At 44.0% G+C, this 19,788-nt stretch overlaps 2 protein-coding genes across 3 annotated transcripts in view; one reads left to right on the top strand and one right to left on the bottom strand.

Annotated features, from left to right (window-relative positions):
- LOC135274263 (uncharacterized) overlaps positions 1–5,480 on the bottom strand; it is a 45,686-nt gene extending 40,206 nt beyond the window's left edge. Inside the window, exons 1-2 of one of the 2 annotated variants that reach the window (XM_064375184.1) lie at positions 1,898–5,480; positions 1,496–1,613 (exon numbers count right to left, since the gene is read on the bottom strand). In XM_064375184.1, the coding sequence (XP_064231254.1) occupies positions 2,207–4,186 (1,980 nt within the window). In that variant the 5' untranslated portion in view covers positions 4,187–5,480 and the 3' untranslated portion in view covers positions 1,496–1,613; positions 1,898–2,206. Of the gene's footprint in view, positions 1–1,495 lie in introns of both variants that reach the window. The other variant, XM_064375180.1, reaches the window with a different exon arrangement.
- LOC135277416 (uncharacterized) overlaps positions 1–19,788 on the top strand; it is a 58,156-nt gene that overhangs the window by 12,416 nt on the left and 25,952 nt on the right. The window contains 6 exon segments of the mRNA XM_064383464.1: positions 13,263–13,270; positions 14,112–14,210; positions 14,266–14,407; positions 14,961–15,110; positions 15,214–15,425; positions 18,140–18,223. Coding sequence (XP_064239534.1) covers positions 13,263–13,270; positions 14,112–14,210; positions 14,266–14,407; positions 14,961–15,110; positions 15,214–15,425; positions 18,140–18,223 — 695 coding nt within the window.

Here is a 19,788-nt window from a genome sequence, read left to right as displayed (position 1 = left end):
TGTGTTGAATATTTCTCCCGTCACTTTTTGTATGATACTTTGGATTTTCTTGTATTGGGCTTTGCCTTTCTCTAGTCCCTCCCTGATTAGGTTAATAACTAACCTGAATTCTTTTTCTCAGATAAATTAGAAATTTCTTCTTGGTTTGAATCCAATGCTGCTGCTGAACTAGTGTGAATTTTTCTGGGGGGTGGTGTACTGTGTTGAAAAACCTAGTTTTGTCATATTACCAGGTTTGCTTTTCTAGTTTCTTCTCATTTGCGTAGGCTCTGTCAGAGGGAAGGTCTAGGGCCGGCCGAAGGCTGTTGTTCCCATTTTTTTGTCCCACAGGGTGTTTTCTTGATGTAGTACTCTTCCTTTTTTCCTGTGGATGTGGCTTCCTGTGAGCCAAACTGCAGTGATTGGTTGTCTCTATTCTGGGTCTAGCCACCCAGTGAGTCTTCTCAGCTCCAGGCTGATACTGGGGTTTTCTGCACAGAGTCCTATGATGTGAACCTTCCATGGGTCTTTCAGCTATATTTACTAGTGCCTGTTCTAGTGGAGATGGTGGAAAATGCAATGGACTTTGTGGGGGGGCCTTAGCTTGGGTGATTTAATGCTTTATTTTTGTGCTGGTTGGCCTCCTGCCATGAGGTAGTGCTTTCCAGAAAACATCAGCTGCAGCAGTGTGGAGCAGGAGCAGTGGTGGGTGGGGCCTTAAGATGCCCAAGATTATATGTTCTTTGTCTTCTGCTACCAGGGTCTGTATGAAGGACCATTGTGTGTGTGTTGGGGGCTCTAGGCCTATCTGAGTTAAGACACTCCTTGGGTGGATCTTGGTGTGGCTGCTGTGGGGGGATGAAGGAGAGATTCCCAGGTCACTGGAGTTGTGTACGTAAGAGACTTATGGCTGTTTCTGCTGAGTCATGCAGGGTGTCAGGGAAGTGGGGGAAAGCTGATAGTCACAGGCCTCACTCAGCTCCTTGCAAACCAAAGGCCCAGGTCAAGTCTCACTCCGACTGTGCCCCCAACAACATCCCTGAGTCTGTTTTCAGGTAGAGTGTGAGTTGGGCTTGAAAATAGCCCAAGGCTTTCTGCCTTCCAGCTGTGAAGGAAAAGGGCTTTAGTTCTTCCCCACCTGTAAAATCTGCAAGCCAGGTTCAGGCCTTCCCTTGAGTTCTGGCCCAGAGACTTCTTGCCCTGTTCAAATTGTTACAAAGTTCAGCTAGGGAAGTCCTTCTCTGCTTGGAGTTTTACCTCCCGTTCCTCTGTCCTCCCTCCTGATGGGTCTCTGTGGTATCAGGCAGGAATGGGCTGTTTGGGGATTCTGTGAGCTCCCAGGGTCTCCCTGCTGTTTCCCCCACCCCTGTATTTCACTCAGCTTGGCTCTCTAACTTGACTCAGCTCCAGGTAGTCATGAACTTCTCCCACAAACAGACTTTCAGCTTCTCCAGTGAGGGTGTGTGTACAGGAAAGGAGGATTTCTCTTTCCAACTTCTGCAATTGGGGCACTCACAGTATTGGGGGTGTCTCCTGTGTCCTGCAGAAGCAGTCTGCTTCCTTCAGAGATCTGTCTTGATGCTTTTAAGACACATTCTTAAGAAGAAGATGGTTATTTGTTCAGATAATCTTTCCTGAGAAGTAATCAGAGAAAAGAGAAAAAATAGTTGATTCTCAGATAAGTGTGTCCTGGGTCAATACTGTGTCCACATTTTCTTCTAGAATGTCATGTATTTAGAATTGTAATCATTTACATTTTTACTTCTGATGCTTTTGTCAAACAAGATTATTTCAAGTACATTTTCTCTTTTCTTTCATGACAGTGAAAGGACCTCTTTAAAATAACTCTCCCCTATATATCAGAGCCTTATTTTATTCTCTTCATCCAGGCTTCTTACATATCACAGATAGTACTCACCTTGAATTTATAGTCTAAAATATTGAAAGCATTTCCTGTGTTGAAATATCAGCATGGGCAGGTTGGTATATAAAACATTCTTTTTAGGGATGGTGCTGGGTCCTCAGATATCAGTAAGGGAGAAAAGTGCACTGTTTAGGTTCCATTTGAATGTCCCATCAGCTAATACAGATGCACATTAAGTCTTGCTAGTACAGCGCTGCAGAGGTTACCGCTACATGTGCTGGGTGCTGCTTGGCATGGCCAGTGGCTCAGTAAGAGTAGGAGTGGAGGAGTGGAGGAAGAGGAGGATCAAAAAAGAAAATGAGACTATGAAAAGGAGGGGAAAACAAGAACAGGAGAAAAAAGAAAAGGGGAAGAACATAGTGAGAAGAGAAGAAATGGAGAAAAAAATGAGAGAAGGATAACTGGACCAGGAGGGGAGATAAAAAAGAGGAATGGAAAAAAGAGAAAAGGAGGAGGAGGAAAAGAGGAGAAAGTAGAAAATGAGAAAAAAAAGGGAGGAGAAAAGAGGAGATGAGTAGGAGATGAGAAGAAACTGAAAAGAAGGAGGAGGAAGATAGGAGGAGAAGATGGAGGAGGAGGAGAGGAGAAGAAAGAGGAAGAAAAGAGGCCAAGGAGAAAAGAGGAGAAGGAGGAGAGGAAAAGAGGAGGAAGAGAATGGAAAAGAGAAGGAGAAGAGAAGAAAGGAGGAGAAAATAGGAAGGAGGGAGGAGAAAAAGGAGAACAAGTAGGAGAGGAGAAGGAGGCGAGCAGAAGAAAGAAAAAAATGAATTGAGGTGGAGAGGAGCAGGAGGAGGAGAAAAAGAAAGCAGAGGAGAAAGGGGTTAAAAAAAGGAGAAGAGAAAAAGGAGAGGAGAAAGAAGGAAAAGAGAAGGAGAGGTGAAACAGGAGGACAGGAAGAGGAGATGAGGCAGAGAAGAGAAGGAAATGAAAATGGAGAGAAAAGAAGAGGAGAAGGAGAAAAATGAGAGAAAAGGGAAGAGGAGAAGAGAAGGAAAGGGTGGAGGAGAAAAGAGGGAGGAGGAGATGAGTAGGAGAGGAAGAGGGGGAAAAAGAAAAAGGAGGAGAGGGATGAAAAAGGAGAAGCTGAGAAGGAAGAGAAAAAGAAGGTGAAGAAGGAGAAAAAGGATAAAGAAGGGGAGGAGAAAAGGAGAAGGAAAAGAAAGAAGGAGGAGGATGAGGGGGAGAAGAAGAGACAATAAGGAGGAGGAGAAGGAAAAAATAGAGGAGGAGGATAAAAGACAAAAGGAGGAGGAGAAAATGAATAGAGGAAAAGGAAAAAGAAGAGAAAGGAAGAGAAAAGGAAGAGAGGAAGAGGACAGTAGAAGGAGAAGAGAAAGGAGGAGGGGAGGAGGAGAGAAGGAGAAAAAGGAGAAAGGAGTAAAAGAGGAAGAGCAGATGAGGAGGAGAAGAAGAAAGTAAAATGAGAAGAGAAAGCAGGAGGAGGAGGATAGGAGAAAGGAAGGAGGAGAGGCACAGAAGGAGAGAGGAGAAGAAAAAATTAAAGGAGAAGAAAGGAGGAGAATCAGGAGGAGGAGAGGAGGAAGAGAAGGAGGGGAAGGAGGAGAGGAAGAGAGGAGGAGGAAAGGAGAGGCAGAGAAAAAAGGAAGAGGAAAGCAGGAGAGGGAGAAAAGGGGGATGGGAGGATGGGAGAAGGAGGAGAAGAGATGAAGAATCAGGAAAGGAAGAGGAGAGGAAGGGAAGAACAAAGGAGGAGGGGGAAGAAGGAGGAAAGGAAAATGAGAAGGTGGAGGGGAAGAGAAAAGAATTAGGGGAAAGGATGAGAAGTAGGAGTAGAGAAGGTGGAGAGAAGGAGAGGAAGAGGAGGAGGAGAGGCAGAGGAGGGGTAGAGGAGGAGAAGTTGGAGAAAGGAGGAGGAGAGGAGAAGGAGAGTAGGAGGTGGAGGATCAGAAGAGGTGGAAGAAAAAGGATGAGAGGAGGAGAGCATGAGAGGAAGAAAAGGAGAGGAAAATGAGGAACAGAAAGTATGACAAGAGTAGGAGAGGAGCAGGAGGAGAAGAGGAAGAGAGAAGTAGGAGAAAAGAGAATGAGATAAAAGGAAAAGGAGAGGAGGAGGAAAAGAAAATGGAGAGGAGGAGGAGGAGGGGAAAAAAGGAGCAAACGAGCAAAAGGAAAGGATGAGGGGAGGAGGAATAGCGGTGGTGAAGAGAAGGAGGATGGGAGGAGAAGAAAAGAAGAAGGAAGTGATGGAAAGGAGGAAGAGGAAAAGAAAAAGGAGAAACAAGTTACCACCTTGTGGCATTTAGTAATTATAACTATTTTCATGGCTGTTGGATTCAAGTTTAAAAGGAAAAGCTATGTGGTAATACACCTGTGAATGTTGCCAGTCCAAGAGAGTTGCATTATCTTGGTTTTGGACCCAGCCATATGTCACCATATGCAATGTATGCAGGGCCTAGGAGAAAGCAGAGAGCCACAGCACTTGGGCACTGGGCCCAGTGATACATCACAATCTCTCCTCGGTCAGAGCCCAAACAATAGAGGAGAGTCACGTCATCTAGGTTCTAGGCCGAGAAATACATCACAATACTTTCTGAGAGGAAGACCAAAGCAGGAGAGCCACATCACCTAGGTGAGAGCCCCAGTGATGCGGCACACTGCATTCTGTGGGTAGGGCTCAGGAAGAAGAGGAAAGTTACAGAATCTAGGGACTACAGCCAGCTACATATCATAATCACCCCAAGGGGCAGGGATGATGCGTGAGAGGAGAGTCACATCAAGTAGGTGCTGAGAAAAGCAATATGTAACAATCAGAGAAGAGTGTCATCACCTACGTGCTTGGCCATGTGATATGTCACAACCTCCCCTATGGGCAAAGCCCAGGTAAGAGAAGTGATTTACATCAACTAGTTGATGAGTTAAAAGATAGTTCACAATGCCCCCTGTGAAAAGAGACTAGGAGAAATGAATCAGATTGCCTGGGTGCTGCACCCAGAGATAAGTCACTTTTTTATCTGTGGCCATGGCCCAGGCAGGAGAGGAGAGTCACATCACTTAGATGCTGGCCACAGAGATATGTAACAATCTCTTTTATAAGAAAAACCCTGATAAGTAAAGAAAGACATATCAAATATTTTATGGACCCAGAGATATGTCACAATACCCCCTCTTGATAGAATCAAGGCAGGAAAGTCACATAACTTTGGCCCTGGGCCCAGCAACAGGTCACAACACTTTGTGAAGACAGGGCCAGGGCAAATGAATAACATCTTGGAACTGGTCCATCATATATGTAACAATCTCCTGTGTGGGCAGAACCTAGGAAGCGAAGTGTCACATTAGCTAGGTGCTGAGCTTAGGGATATGTCAGCTTCCCTCCTGTGAGCAGAAACCAGTCAAGAGATGAGAGCATGCTACCTGGGTGATGAGTGAATAGAGATGTCACAATCCCCCCTACAGTCTGGGCCTGGGCAGAAGAGTTACATCACCTCAGTTTTAGAATGAACAATCTGTCACAATCGCCCTTGTGGGCAACACCAAGGTAGTAGAGGAAACTTACATCACCTGAGTGCAAGTCCCAGTGATATGTCACAATGCTTCCTGTAAGAAGCACCAAGGCTTGACAATAGAGTCATCTCACCTAGGTGTTGGGTACAGCAATATATCGTGATTCTATTTGTGAACCGAGCCCAGGCAGGAGAGTCAAATCAGGTGTTTGACAGAGGCATATGTCACAATCACACCTTCAAAAAGTTCCAGGGATGAGATTACCAGTTCCTCACATGTCCTAGTTCCAGGTGTGAGAGTCAACATGTCTTGTATGTTGGGTGAAGTACATGAGTCACAATCTCAACTGTGATCTGTGCAGCAGCTTCTCAATGTTTTCTAGGCAGTGTGTCCCCTTAGATAAATCACAGCCTGACACGTGGGTTAAATTTTGGTTTGAGAGTCACTAAATCCATGCCTAACAAATCCATGTATGAGATTGAACATGGCATACCAAAATCCATGTGAGATTGAACATTGCATACCAAAATTCATAGATGACAGTCAACATTGCAACTTTTGACTACCTCTAGATGTAAGACATAAAACCTCAACAGTGGGCCATGCTCATATGAGAGAACAACAATCTTTACTCTTGACCGTGTGTGTATACTAGTGTCACAATCTCACCTTTGTGCTGGGCTCTGTTAGTACTCTCTGTACCACCCAAAGAATTTATGAGATACATGGTTTGGCTCTATGTCCTCACCCAAATCTCATCTACAGTTGTAATCTCCACGTATCAAGGGAGGAGGGTAACTGGATCATAAGACAGTTTCTTCCATGCTGTTTTTGGGACAGTGGGTGAGTTCTCAGGAGATCTGATGGTTTTATTAGTGTTGGAAATTCCTCCTTCATTCACTTTTTTCCTCCAGCCACCTTGTGAAGAAGGTCCCTGCTTCCCCTTCTGCCATGATTGTAAGTTTCATGAGGCCTTCCCAGCCAGGTGGAACTGGGAGTCAATTAAACCTCTTTGCTACATAAATTATCTGGTTTTGGGCAGTTCTTTTTTTTTTTTTTTTTTTTGAGACTGAGTCTCACTCTGTCACCAGGCATCAGGCTGGAGTGCAGTGGCACAATCTCGGCTCACTGCAACCTCTGCCTCCTGGGTTCAAGCAATTCTCCTGCCTCAGCCTCCTGAGCAGGCAGTTCTTGATAGCAGTGTGAAAATGAACTAATTTTCACATGAGATTTGCAATTTGCATTAAGGCCTTCATGCTGATATGGACCCATCATTGTACCTGTCACTCTAAGCTCAGGTATGGGAGTGAACACCTCCCCAGTTGCTGGGTCTAAATAGAAAAGTACTCATCTGCATGTGAACTGGGTTTAGAAATGGGTCTCTATCACATATGTGACCACATGTTCACATACGACTGACATAATTCCATCTGTAGACTGTTACTATGTGTGAGATTAAGGATCTCACCAATGGGTTGTGTCCATGTGTGAGGATGACTGTTTTTGTCTTTTTTATTTTATTTTCATCATGCTTACATGACTAGCAGAGGATGACTATTTTAAGGATTGGCAGGGTGTGCATAAGAGAAACAATATCTCCTGTGACCTTGAACCTGTGATGCTACTCTCTGTACCACTTGAGGGCTTTATATCACATGCAAGAGAGTGGTAAAGCTGTGTCACCTTTGTACAGGGGACACCAAGGATCTTACCTTTTCCCTAAGTCTAGCTATAATAGACAGTATCTAGCTTATTGGCTAGTTGAATGTGTGAGGGTCTTCACCACACCTGTGTACTGGGCCACAATATGTCACAATTACTCCTCTGGATTGGGAGTCAGCAGGAGAGTAACATTACCTGAGTTTGGTGCCAGATATATGTCACAATCTCTTCTGAGGGTTCAGCAATATGTCACTGAGTAATGTATTTAAGATTTAGTCAAAGGAGGCTCATCACCTTGTTGTGGGGTCCAGTGATATGTCATAATTATTTCTGTTAGGAGGGTGCAGGCAGAAAAGGAGAGTGACATTTCCTAGGTAGTGTATGCAGATGTATGTCACAAGGCCCCCTGTGGGCAGGGCCCAGGCAGGAGCCTCTTATATTCTAGGTGTTGAAACCAGCATTATTTCCCAATACACCAAATATTTGGTACCTTGGAGAAAGGAAAGTCATGTCCTGCAGGTGCTGGACCAAGTGATGTGTTAAATTTACCCTCATTAACAGGGCCCAGGCAGAAAAAAAAATGTGTTATATCACACCCAGGTGACAAATGAAAAGATATGGCATAATACCCCTGTGGGCAGGATTCATGCAGAAGAGTTGCATCACGTAGTTGTTAAGATAGGCCATATGTCACACTACACAATTTATGCTGAGCTCAGGCAGGAGAAAAGAGTAACATTACCTGTGTGCTGGGCTCAGTGATACATCACAATACCTCCTTGGTCAGAGCCCAGGAAGTAGAAGAGAGTTACCTCACCTAGGTGCTGGGTCCATTGGTCACAGTACTCACAGTACTCACTGAGGAAAGGGCCAAGAACGAGGATGACATCATTTTGGTGAGGAGCCCAGAGATATGTGCCAGTGATCCCTGTAGGTAGGGCTTAGGATAAAAGAAGAGAGTCAGATGACCTGTCACATGGCCTAGACAGATGAGCCCAGCTCTATGTCAAAATTACAACAGTGGTCAGAGTCCAGGCATGAGAGGAGAAGGACATCACATAAATTTTGGGTGAAGGAATATGTCATAATCCCTACTGGGGAAAGAAGCAGAAGAATCAGGAGAATTACACCATCTAGGTAATGGGCCCAGAGATATGCTGCAGTGACCCCTGTGGGCAATGACCAGGCAGCAGAATCACATCACCTGTGTGTTGGGCCCAGTGATGATTCACTCTACTTTCTGTGGGCATAGCACAGGCAAATGAGGAGTCACAACACCTAGGTGCTGGAATCAGAGGCATGTCACAATGTCTTCTAATGGCAAAGCCCAGGTAAGCAAGAAGAATCACATCAAATAGTTCATGAACTTAGAGATATGTCACAATGCCCTTTGTGGACAGTGTCCAGGCAAGAGACTCACATTATCTTGGTGCTGAGCCCAGCAATGTCACAAAGCTTTCTAGGTCAGGCCCAAGGCAAAAGCATGACATCACCTTACTGTTTGGTCCAGAGATGTGTCACAACCTCTCCTGCAGAAAGAACCTAAAAAGGATAGAAGAGTCATATCAACTAAATGTTGGGCCCAGTGATAGGTCATAATATTTCCTGTGAGCAAAGACCAGGCAGAAGTAAGTCACATCACCTGGGTAATGGGTGCAGCGATGTTACAATGCCTCCTGTAGGGCCCAGTCAGGAGAGTTACATCACCTGGGTTTTGGAACCAGTAATGTATCATGATGGGCCATTTGGGCAGGGTACAGGCAGGAGAATCACATAACCTGGGTGTGGAGCCCAGTGATATGTCACCATGCTTTTCATGCACAGTGACAAAACAGAAGGGTAGACTCACATTAACTGAATATAAGGCCTAGTTACAGTGATAATGTCACAATGCTGTCTGCGGGCAGTGCCAAGGCAGTGTAATAGAATCCCATCATGAAGATGCTGGGTTTAGCACTATGTCAGAATTCCATCTGTGGGTTGGGCCCAGGCAGAAGGGTCAAATCACTTAGGTGCTGGACTGAGGCATATGCAACACAATGTCACATGCAGAATGATACAGGGATAAAATTAAGATTCTTGCACATGACCCAATTCTAAGTATGGGAGTCAACATCCCCTCCCCTCCTCTCTTCTCCTCTTTTCTTCTCCTTTTTGTCTTTGGCAGGGCTCAGGCAGAAAAGAAGAGTCACATCATCTAGGTGATGAATAAAAAGATACGTCACTATTCCCCTGTGGGCAGGGCATGTGCATAAAAGTTGCATATTCTAGGTGTTGGACTCAGCAATATATCACAACATCTGCAGCACTTTGAAAGGAGAGGAGAGCCACATCACTTAGGTGCTAGGCCCAGCAATACATCTCAATCTCTTCTTGGGCAAAGCCCGAGAGTCACATCACCTATGTTTGGGGTATAGCAATATGTCACATTACCTTCTGAGACGTGGACCCAGGAAAGAGAGTCACCATGGTGAGAATCTCAGAGATATGCAGCAATTCCATCTTTGGCTATTCACAAAAAGAAGAAAGTCCCATAACCTAGAAGCTGAGCTCAGCTCTATGACACAGTCATCCTAGTGGACAGATTCATTAAAGAGAAGAGTGTCACATGATGTAGGTGCTGGATAAAGTGATGTCATAATCCTCATGGTGATAGGCCCAGAGACATGTCAAAATGACCTCTTTAGGCAGAGACCAGGCAGAAGAATCATATCACTTGTGTGCTAGACCTAGTGATAAGTCGCCCTAATGTCTGTGGACATGGCCCAGGCAGAAGAGCAGAGTCACATTATTTTGATGCTGGGACAAGAGATTTGTCACAATCTTTTATATGGACAAAACCCAGATAAAAGAGGGAAGACTAATGTCAGATAGTAGGTGTTAGCAGACATATGCCACAATGCCCCCTGTATGAAAGATTCAGGCAGTCGAAACACATCACTTGGTTGCTTAACCTACTGATGTTACCATCTTTCCTGTGGGCATGATGCAGGCAGAAGAGGACAGTCATATCTCCTAGGTGATGGATGCAGAGATATATCACAAAGCTCCTATGGGCAGGGTCCAGACTGAAGCCTTCCATCTGCTAGGGTTTGGGCCCAGTGAAACATCACAATACCCAAATTATGCAGGGCCAAGGCAAAAAACGAGAATCACATTACTTAGGTACTGGGTTTAATGTTATATTGCAATTTTTTATTTTGGCAGGGCACAAGCAAAAAGAAAAGTTACATCACCTAGGGGATGAATGAAAATACATACCATAATAGTTTTATGGGCAGGACCCATGTAGAAGAGTCACATTACCTAGGTGTTGGACCCAGAAACACATCACAATATACAATGCATACAGGGCTGAGGCATGAGACAATAGTAGCATCACTTATTTGTTGGGCCCAGCTATAGAATCCTTTCTTGGGCAAAGCCCAAGGAGTAGAGGAGAGCCACATCACCCAGGTGCTGGGTCCAGCAATGTGTCACAGTACCTGCTGAGGGGAGGGTACAGGCAAGAGAGCCATGCCACTTAAGTGAGGGGCCCAATGCCCCCTGTGGGTAGAACTTGGGAAAAAGAAGAGAGGCACATAATCGAAGACCTGAGCCCAGCTATATGTTACAGTCACCCCAGTGGACATGTCCCAGGCATGAGAGTAGAGTCACATCACTAGGTGCTGGGCCAAGCAATTTGTCACAACCTGCACTGTGGACAAGCCCCAGGAAAAAGAGGGGAGTCACATCATTTAGGTAACAAAACCTGAGTTATGTCACAGTTACTTGTTTGGGAAGAGGTCAAAAAGAAGTATCACGCAACCTGTGTGCCAGGCTAAGCAATATGTCACTCTTACTTTTATTTATTATACTTTAAGTTCTGGGGTACATGTGCAGGCCTTGCAGGATTGTTACATAGGTATGCACATGCCATGGTGGTTTGCTGCTCCATCCCCCTGTTACCTACATTACCAAGCAAACTAACTCTCAACTAATTACTTTAACCAAACATTGACACTTGCTGAATGAGAAACTAATTCTCCACAAGAATTAAATAATAGTGATGGTTTCTCTTAAATTTCACTGATACAAAAACATCAGGGGGGAAAAATGTGGGAAAGGGGAGCAGAAACTAACCCATGCCCTTACCCCTTGCTCTGTTCTACAAGTTTTATGAGTTTATGGATTCCTGTACCCTGTGACTGATAAACACGTTACTGTTTCCCTTCAATAAACACAGCAAAGGGCATGAGAATAGCCTAAGCAGGCTGGACTCCAGCCATCTAGTCGCTGTAGCGAACAGCAATGAAATAAGGCCTGTGCTAAGATCCTTGAAGCACCTCAGATAACTAACATCTGTGCTGCACGGCAAAAGTCACATGTAAGCCTCAGTTAAGTGCCTGTCATTGTTTGAGAAACTGTGTTTGTTCTGCACCTGCAAACTTGCTTTCTTTCCACTATGTACTTCATGTATAAAAACCAAGCCCTGACTTTGTTCAGGGTTTGGTTTTTGGATGCAAATCTATTGAGCTAGTGCACAAAAAAAAAAAAAAAGAAAGAAAAAAAATCCTCCTGTTTCACTCATTGGTCCCTCTGGTCTCCTGAATTTCCACAATAGGGCACAAGGAATAATTGAGGTAAAACACAAACCTGGAATAATCAAGAGTGTCTTGTTTTATCTACTTAAAAGCCTAGAAACTCCATTCTATCCTTAGTCTGCCTCCTCACAGGGTTAAACAGAATTGATTATTTTTGTAATCTGAAGCCTAGGGAAGAATTAGAAAAAAACTAAGTGTCATAATAGTCTAATTATTACGGGACACAGTCTATCAGATATTTTTAAAATGCTGTGGATATAGGGAATCATTTATAACTGAAGGTTCCTCACACTGGGCCACTTCAGGTGTTTAGTGAGGGTAGTGATAAGTTTGTTTCATTGCTCTTTTATTATATTCTGTAACTAATACTCTATAAATACAGTGCATGGATGCTTATTGAAAATAGTTGTGTAGAAATAAAAAATTTAGTCAGTGAAATAATTTGATTTTCTTTCATACATCAATGCATTATATTATAACAAACTTTCCAAACCATAAGCAAAACCTTAATGTAAACATGTTTTTTTTTTTTTTTTTTTTTTTTTGATGGAGTCTTGCTCTGTCACCCAGGCTGGAGTGCAGTGGCATGATCTTGGCTCACTGCAACTTCTCTCTACACCTCTACCTCCCAGGTTCAAGCAACTCTCTTTTCTCAGCCTCCCAAGTAGATGGAATTACAGGCACACACTACCACTCTCAGCTAATTTTTGTATTTTTAGTAGAGTTGGGGTTTCACCATGTTGGCCAGGCTGGTCTTAAACTTCTGAACTTGTGATCCACCTGCCTTGGCCTCCCAAAGTGCTGGGATTACAGGCTGAGCCACTGCACTTGACAGCTTTTATATTACTATGTTTACTCATCCACCTTCTTACAAAAAGACAATGAGATCACAGTAACAACTGGCAGCAGTGTGTTCCTCTGATGTATATGAAATATTTAAGTTTTAGGCTTCCTCAGGTATAAACAGAATCATTTACATAAAGTATAAATTTACAACACCAGGGACACTGCAAGAAAAAAAAGCAGAAATGATGCTATAATGTGTTATTACAGGAAATGTTGGTGTCTTGTGCACCTGTGGTTTGGAGCATTGCATGTTTATTACATGTTTCCTTGCCAACTTTCTGTATTTATTTGGTAGGAGCCTTTTATTCTTGAATCTTATTAATATATTTACATTAGTGCATTTTTTATTTCATAAACTATGATGCCTAAGGAAGAATGATTGGGTTTCTTAATCTTTACAAATCAGAGAAGAATTACAGGGCATGGAAGTTGACTTGTACAATATACAAGATATCCATTAGCAAGCAAGCTCATAGGGTTGTTGTGAGGATTAAATGAGAAACCCTTATAATTAATGCTAAATATTATATCTTTTTATAAACAAATGTGAGATCTTTAAATGCATACTGTCTCTGGATTCTCATGATTGTGCTAAGTTTGTATATTTGGTGTCCCATGTGAAGTGCTTAGAAACAGACATGAAATTAAGCAAGAGCTTAATGTGTGATATATATTATTATTACTGCTGTCATTATGGTTCTGCAATTGCAGTTCTCTGGGTCAGTGCAACAAGCAAGTGGTTAAAAGGGGATGGAGGAACTACTGTTAAACTATAACAAAATTTATAATCTTTCTGTTTACAGGAAATCTGGTAAGTATTTGCCACTGATTAGGAAAGCCTTTTTTATTAGAATACATCCATCACTGAATGGGAAAGCAGGAAGAGAATCTGCCAGTGATGTGTAAAAAAATACTGTGGGGGCCAGGCGTGGTGGCTCACACCTGTAATCTCAGCACTTTGGGAGGCCAAGGTGGGCGGATCACCTGAGGTCAGGAGTTCAAGACCAGCCTGGCCAACATGGTGAAACCCTGTCTTTAAAAAAAAAAAAAAAAAAACTGTGGGTTAAAAAACTATTTTAGTGTGAAACACACAGTTTTATGTGTTAGCATTTCTCTATTAACTTAGAAAATAGTTTTCTGGAAATAAATAAGATTCACAAACAATTCAATGTATTGACTATAAAACCACACAGTTGTTTCAAGCTATGTATGACCATCTGTTAACATTCTGAGTGATACATTTGGTGGGAGAAAATTAGGTGAAGAGAGTATCTCAGAAACCTTCTGGGGCGAATCAAAAAATGCCAGGGATGTCCAGGCATGCTGCCGAGGGCAACTGAGAACCCCCAAATAAAGGAAGCACAAGCAAAGCACACCTGGCACCACAGGAGGGCATGTGCCGGAGATTCCTGCCAGAAAAGCCAGAAGGACCCCCGAAAGTGCAAAACACGCCAACCTCCAAACCGGGATCACTACCTGTGAACTGGCTGCACCCAGCCAACCCCCACTCTCTTTTGCTCTGTGAAATCCCAGCCAGGAACAACAATCGGAGAAACCCTCAACACTGAGAAAACAGCAGCAGATGACATGAAACACAGCCATGGTTAGAAGGTAAAGGCCAGGCTCCCTCTCATCCTATGGGCATCATGCAGGCATCTGCTGAAACGGGGAGACCAAGAGTTTCCTTGTTAGCGGAAGCTAGGGGCATCCACGGATCCAGGAGCGTCCCAGCAACCCAGTCATTCAGAAAGGTGAGTGTTGAGAAGGAAGCAGTTTCTGTGACAGCTGTCTGCATCTATCTTGCAGGTGGAGGTGCCGACCCCTCCACACCTCAGCGGATTGTATCTTCACACTTATCCGACCTTATTATTTCTGCACACATCCTCTGACCCGGAGGGAAATCCGAAGAGGATGAAGGAGTGCCTGCCTCACCTAAAGCTGCGGCTCCGTGAGACACCGAAGTAGAGGTGGGTTCACAGGGGTCCTGAAAACGGGACAGCTAGGGTCCGTCCAGCAGTACATGTGCCGCAGTTCCAAGGGCTCTTGGAGGAGTTTGTTTTTGGGTGTGTTGGGCTCGTCTTCTTACTCAAGAAGTGACCCCTCGAGATAGGGAGGTGATTAGGTCTCCTGTGGGTCGGAGCCAGCCCCTCACGACACTGAAGCATTAGAAACAGTGAGCAAAACAAAGCACGCACAGCCCTGCAGCTCCCAAGCCGAGCCAAAGACGGACACGCATCAGAAGGTAGGCGGACAGCAGAGATAAGGCTCTGAAGTGCACCTGTCAATCTCGCTTTACCATACACCACACCCCCGTTTCACACACACACATGAACATTCACAGGAAGACACACACACACACTCTGACATCAAACACTTGCACAGAAACAAACACAACCAGGCAACTTCTGAGGCTGCTGGGTTCTGATTTCTGCCAGGAAGCCCAATGGGGAGAGAGCAGCCCCTGCCGAACACATGCAGGCTGTACCTCAAAAACCCAATAGGGACAGTTTCGAGGGAGACGCGCCACAACAGCGTTGAGGCCGGCCTGAAGCGTTGTGGGATCCTTGGGGATCTTGCGTGTATCCTTAAAGTTCCACTTGATGTTTTCTCAGCCTGGTTCGACCCTACCAAACTCCTAGAATCACGGGACCGTTGGGAGGATCCCCAGGAAAGGGTGGGGGGGTGCAAAGCCTAACACCCACGCACCGCCACAGAAAGCTCCTGTTCCGCCAAGCTTCTGAGACCGTTTACCAGGCGACGGTGGCGGTCAGTGTGACGTGAAAGCCGGCTCAGCCTTCGAGGCTTGCCCATGCGCATTCGAGTTCCCGGCTGACACGCCTCCGGAAGGTCCGGGCTCTCTGGCTGCAGCCGCACAGCAAAACGGTGGAGGCAGTGCGGGGGAGGCGGCCACAGGGAAGAAGGCTGAATGCCACAAGCAGCGCATGACCCTGACAGTCCTGATCTCAGTACCTCCTTGAGAGGACTTTCCTGTTCGGGTCCGGGTAGAAGAGGAGGAGCGCACTTCACCGAGAGGTAGGCACTCAGGACTGCTCCTCCGATTTGATTCTGGATTGAATGACATGGGCAGGAATTGGGTCCCTTGGGGCTGGAGATTCAGTCTGGTGAGGTGTGGCGAGGGTTGCAGGGGTCGCTGGACCCCGGAAACATACCTGAGACCCTCGGGAAGGCTGTCAGCAAACCATGAGCTGACTGCCTCCCTTCAACCTGGGCTACCCACCAAGGTCCCTGCCTTGGTCTCCAAGCACAGGGACTTGTGCTTTTCAGCACTGCTGCTCAGAAAAGGTGGAAACAAGGACAAAGCAAGTCCAATGCAGAGCAGAAGTGGCAACACCTGGAACTGGCCTCCCATGGGGGAGGATCAGGTGGAGAGAGTGTCTTAGAAACCTTCTGGGCGAATCCAAGCCTGCAGGGATGTCAAGGTTTTACCATGTTGACCAGGGTGGTCTTGAACTCCTGACCTTGTGATCCACCCGCCTCAGGCTCCCAAAGTGCTGGAATTACAGGCATGAGCCACCGTGCCTGGCTAAAAATAATTTCTTAACAACTCCTTTATTATATCCCTCTCAAGATATGTAAACCTAACTGCTGTTCGGGGGTATTGGATGGCGATTCTTTGTGGCTATTTCCTGCTGAAATGGGGCATCAGGTGGGGGGACAGCAGTTGTGGCTCCTCCTGAGGTTCATCTAAGTGTTCTTGGAAGAATAGCATGTCCATGTGTGGCTCTGTTTGCAGCATCATTTGAAGTTTGATTGCTACTAGTCAAGGAAAGATACATTTTAGAAGAAAGTTTAAAATGTAGAGTTACATATGAGTATTAAGATTACCACTAGGGTGGGGTGCGGTGGCTCACGCCTGTAATCCCAGCACTTTGGGAGGCCGAGGTGGGCAGATCACGAGGTCAAGAGATCAAGACCATCCTGGCCAACATGGTGAAACCCCATCTCTACTAAAAATACAAAAAAATCAGCCGGGTGTGGTGGCACACTCCTGTGGTCCCAGCTATTTGGGAGGCTGAGGTGGAAGAATTGCTTGAACCCAGGAGGCGGAGGTTACAGTGAGCCAAGATTGTGCCACTGCACTCCAGCCTGGTGACAGAGCAAGACTCTGTCTCAAAAAAAAAAAAAAAAAAAGATTACCACTAATACTGGGGGTACTATGAACCATAACTATGACAGTAGAGTTTGATACTTGTTAGTTATCCCAGTGTATTATAATGCCAATTTGCCTCCAATAGATGCCACTTTATATTACCAGAAATGCTAATATAAAAGTAATATTTTCCTTGAGAAAACATACATTTTTCCCCTTTGATAAGCAATTAAAGAATAATTTTAGGTTTAGGCCATTTTTTTATAACTTGTGATATGATCAAAAGAAAGAAGTTTTTGGGTGGGTAAAATAACTTTAGTGTTAATCTTGGCAATTTCTTTTCTTTAATTAGTAAGTTCCCTTTGACTCCCATAGACACTCTTACAATATACTTTAATTTTCTGACTTGTCCTAAACATCCTTTAAAGAAACAGCCATTTTCATTTAAGACAAGAATTTATCATACAAGATTCTTTCTTATATAAAATCTCTTTCTTTGCCAGGCATGGTGGCCACACCTGTAATCCCAACACTTTGGGAAATGGAAGTGGTTGAATGATGAGGTCAGGAGTTCAAGATCAGACTGATCAACACAGTGAAAGCCTATCTCCACTAAAAATACAGAAATTAGTCAGGTGTGGTGGCATGTGCCTATAATCCCAGCTACTCAGGAGGCTGAGGCAGGAGAATCACTTGAACCAGGGAGGTGGAGGTGGCAGTGAGCCAAGATCATGCTACTGCACTCCAGCCTGGGCGACAGAGCAAGACTCTGTCTTAAAAAAATATATATATATATCTCTTTCTTTATACGTTCCTTTCCATAATTTAAAGTGCACCATATTATTAATCTTCAATAAAATGTCCTTTCAAGCACTGTACTGAGAGAGCGGCTGCTCTCTCCAGAGCCAGCAGGCAGGAACATTTAAGTCTGCTGAAGCTACACCTAAGTTGCCCCTTGCCTCAATGCTGTCTCCCAGAAAGATGAGGGTTCTATCTAGAAGCCCCTTACTGGGGCTGCTGCTTTTTTCTTTTCTTTTCAGAGACTCCCTGCCCAGACAGGAAGAATCTAGAGAGGCCGTCTGGCTACAGTGGCTTTGCTGAGCAGTGGTTCTCCTAGAACAGTGCTTGAGCTCTGCTGACAGACTGCCTCCTCAAGTGGATCTCTGACTCCCATGCCTACTAAAGGGGAGATATCTTCCAGCAGAGTCAACAGACAATTCATGCAGGAGAGCTCTGGCTGGCATCTGATGGGTGCCCCCCTGGGATAAAGCTTCCAGAGGAAGGAAAAGGCAGCAATATTTGATGTTTTGGAGCCTCCGCTGGTGATACCCAAGCAAAGGTCTGAAGTGAACCTCCAGCAAACACCAACAGACTTGTAGCAGAAGGTCCTGACTGTTAGAAGGAAAACTAACAAACAGAAAGAAAGAGCATCAACATCAACAAAAAGGACATCCATACAGAAACCCCATCTGAAGGTCATCAAAGGTAGATAAATCTATTAAGATGAGGCGAAGCCAGCACAGAAAGACTGAAAATTCCAAAAACTAGAACGGCTCTTCATCTCCAAAGAATCACAACTCCTCACCAGCAAGGGAACAAAACCGGATGGAGAGTGAGTTTGATCAATTGACAGAAGTAGGCTTCAGAAGATGGGTAATAACAAACTCCTCTGAGCTAAAGGAGCATGTTCTAACCCAATGCAAGAAAACTAAGAACCTTGAAAAAAGTTAAGAGGAATTGCTCTCTAGAAAACCGATTTAGAGAAGAACATAAATGACCTGACGGAGCTAAAAAACACAGCACAAGAACTTCATGAATCATATACAGTATCAACAGCCAAATCTTATTCACATCAAATTTTATTCTAAAATTGACCATATAATTCAAAGTAAAACACTCCTCAGCAAATGAAAATGAGAGGAAATCAAAATAGTCTCTCAAACCACAGTGCAATCAAATTAGAACTCACGATTAACAAACTCAATCAAGGCTGGATGGATCACAAGATCAGAAGTTTGAGACCGGCCTGGCCAACATAGTGAAACATCATCTCTACTGAAAAGAAAACAAAAAGACTCACTCAAAACTGTACAACTACATGGAAGCTGAACAACCTGTACTTGAATGACTACTGACTATATAAGAAAATTAAGGCAGAAATAAGTAAGTTCTTTGAAAATAATGAGAACAAAGATACAAACTACCAGAATCTCTGGGACACACCTAAAGCAGTGTTTAGAGGAAAATTGATAGCATTGAGTGCCCACAAGAGAAAGCAAGAAAGATCTAAAATTGACACCCTAACATCACAATTAAAAGAAATAAAGAAGAATAGGAAACAAATTCAAAAGCTAGCAAAAGACAAGAAATAATTAAGATCAGAGCAGAAGTGAAGGAGATAGACACAAAAAAACCTTCAAAAAATCAGTGAAACCAGAAGTTATTTTTTTAAAAAAAGATCAACAAAACACTATTAGCCAGACCTATAAAGAAGAAAGAAGAATCAAACAGATGCAATAAAAAATAATAAAAGGGATATCAGCACTGATCCCACAGAAATATAAACTACCATCAGAGAATACTATAAACACCTCTACACAAGTAAACTAGAAAATCTAGAAAGTATGGATAAATTTCTGAACACATACACTCTCCCAAGTCTAAACTAGGAAGAAGTTCAGTCCCTGAATAGACCAATAACAAGTTCTGAAATGGAGGCAGTTATTAATAGCCTACCAATCAAAAAAAGCGCAGGACCAGATGGATTCACAGCCAAATTCTATCAGAGGTACAAAGAGGAGCTTGTACCATTCCTTCTGAAACAATTCCAAACAATGGACAAAGAGGGACTCCTCCCTAATTTATTTTATGAGGCCATCATCAGCCTGATACCAAAACCTGGCAGAGACACACACACAAAAGATCAGACCAATATCCCTGATGAACTTTGATGTGAAAATCTTCAATAAAATACTGGCAAATTAATCCAGCAGCACATCTAAAAGCTTATCCAATGTGATCATATCAGCTTTATCTTTGGGATGTAAGCCTGTTCAACATGTGCAAATCAATAAACATAATCCATCACATTACCAGAACCAATGATAAAACCACATGGTTATCTCAATAGTTGCAGAAAAGGTCCTCGATAAAATCTGACACTTCTTCATGCTAAAAACTCTCAATAAACCAGGTATTGATGGAACATATCTCAAAAT

Source organism: Aotus nancymaae, unplaced genomic scaffold (genome assembly GCF_030222135.1).
Source record: "Aotus nancymaae isolate 86718 unplaced genomic scaffold, 86718_ANA_hifiasm-v0.15.2.pri h1tg000002l, whole genome shotgun sequence".
NCBI lineage: Eukaryota > Metazoa > Chordata > Mammalia > Primates > Aotidae > Aotus > Aotus nancymaae.
This window is presented reverse-complemented; position numbering and strand designations above follow the sequence as displayed.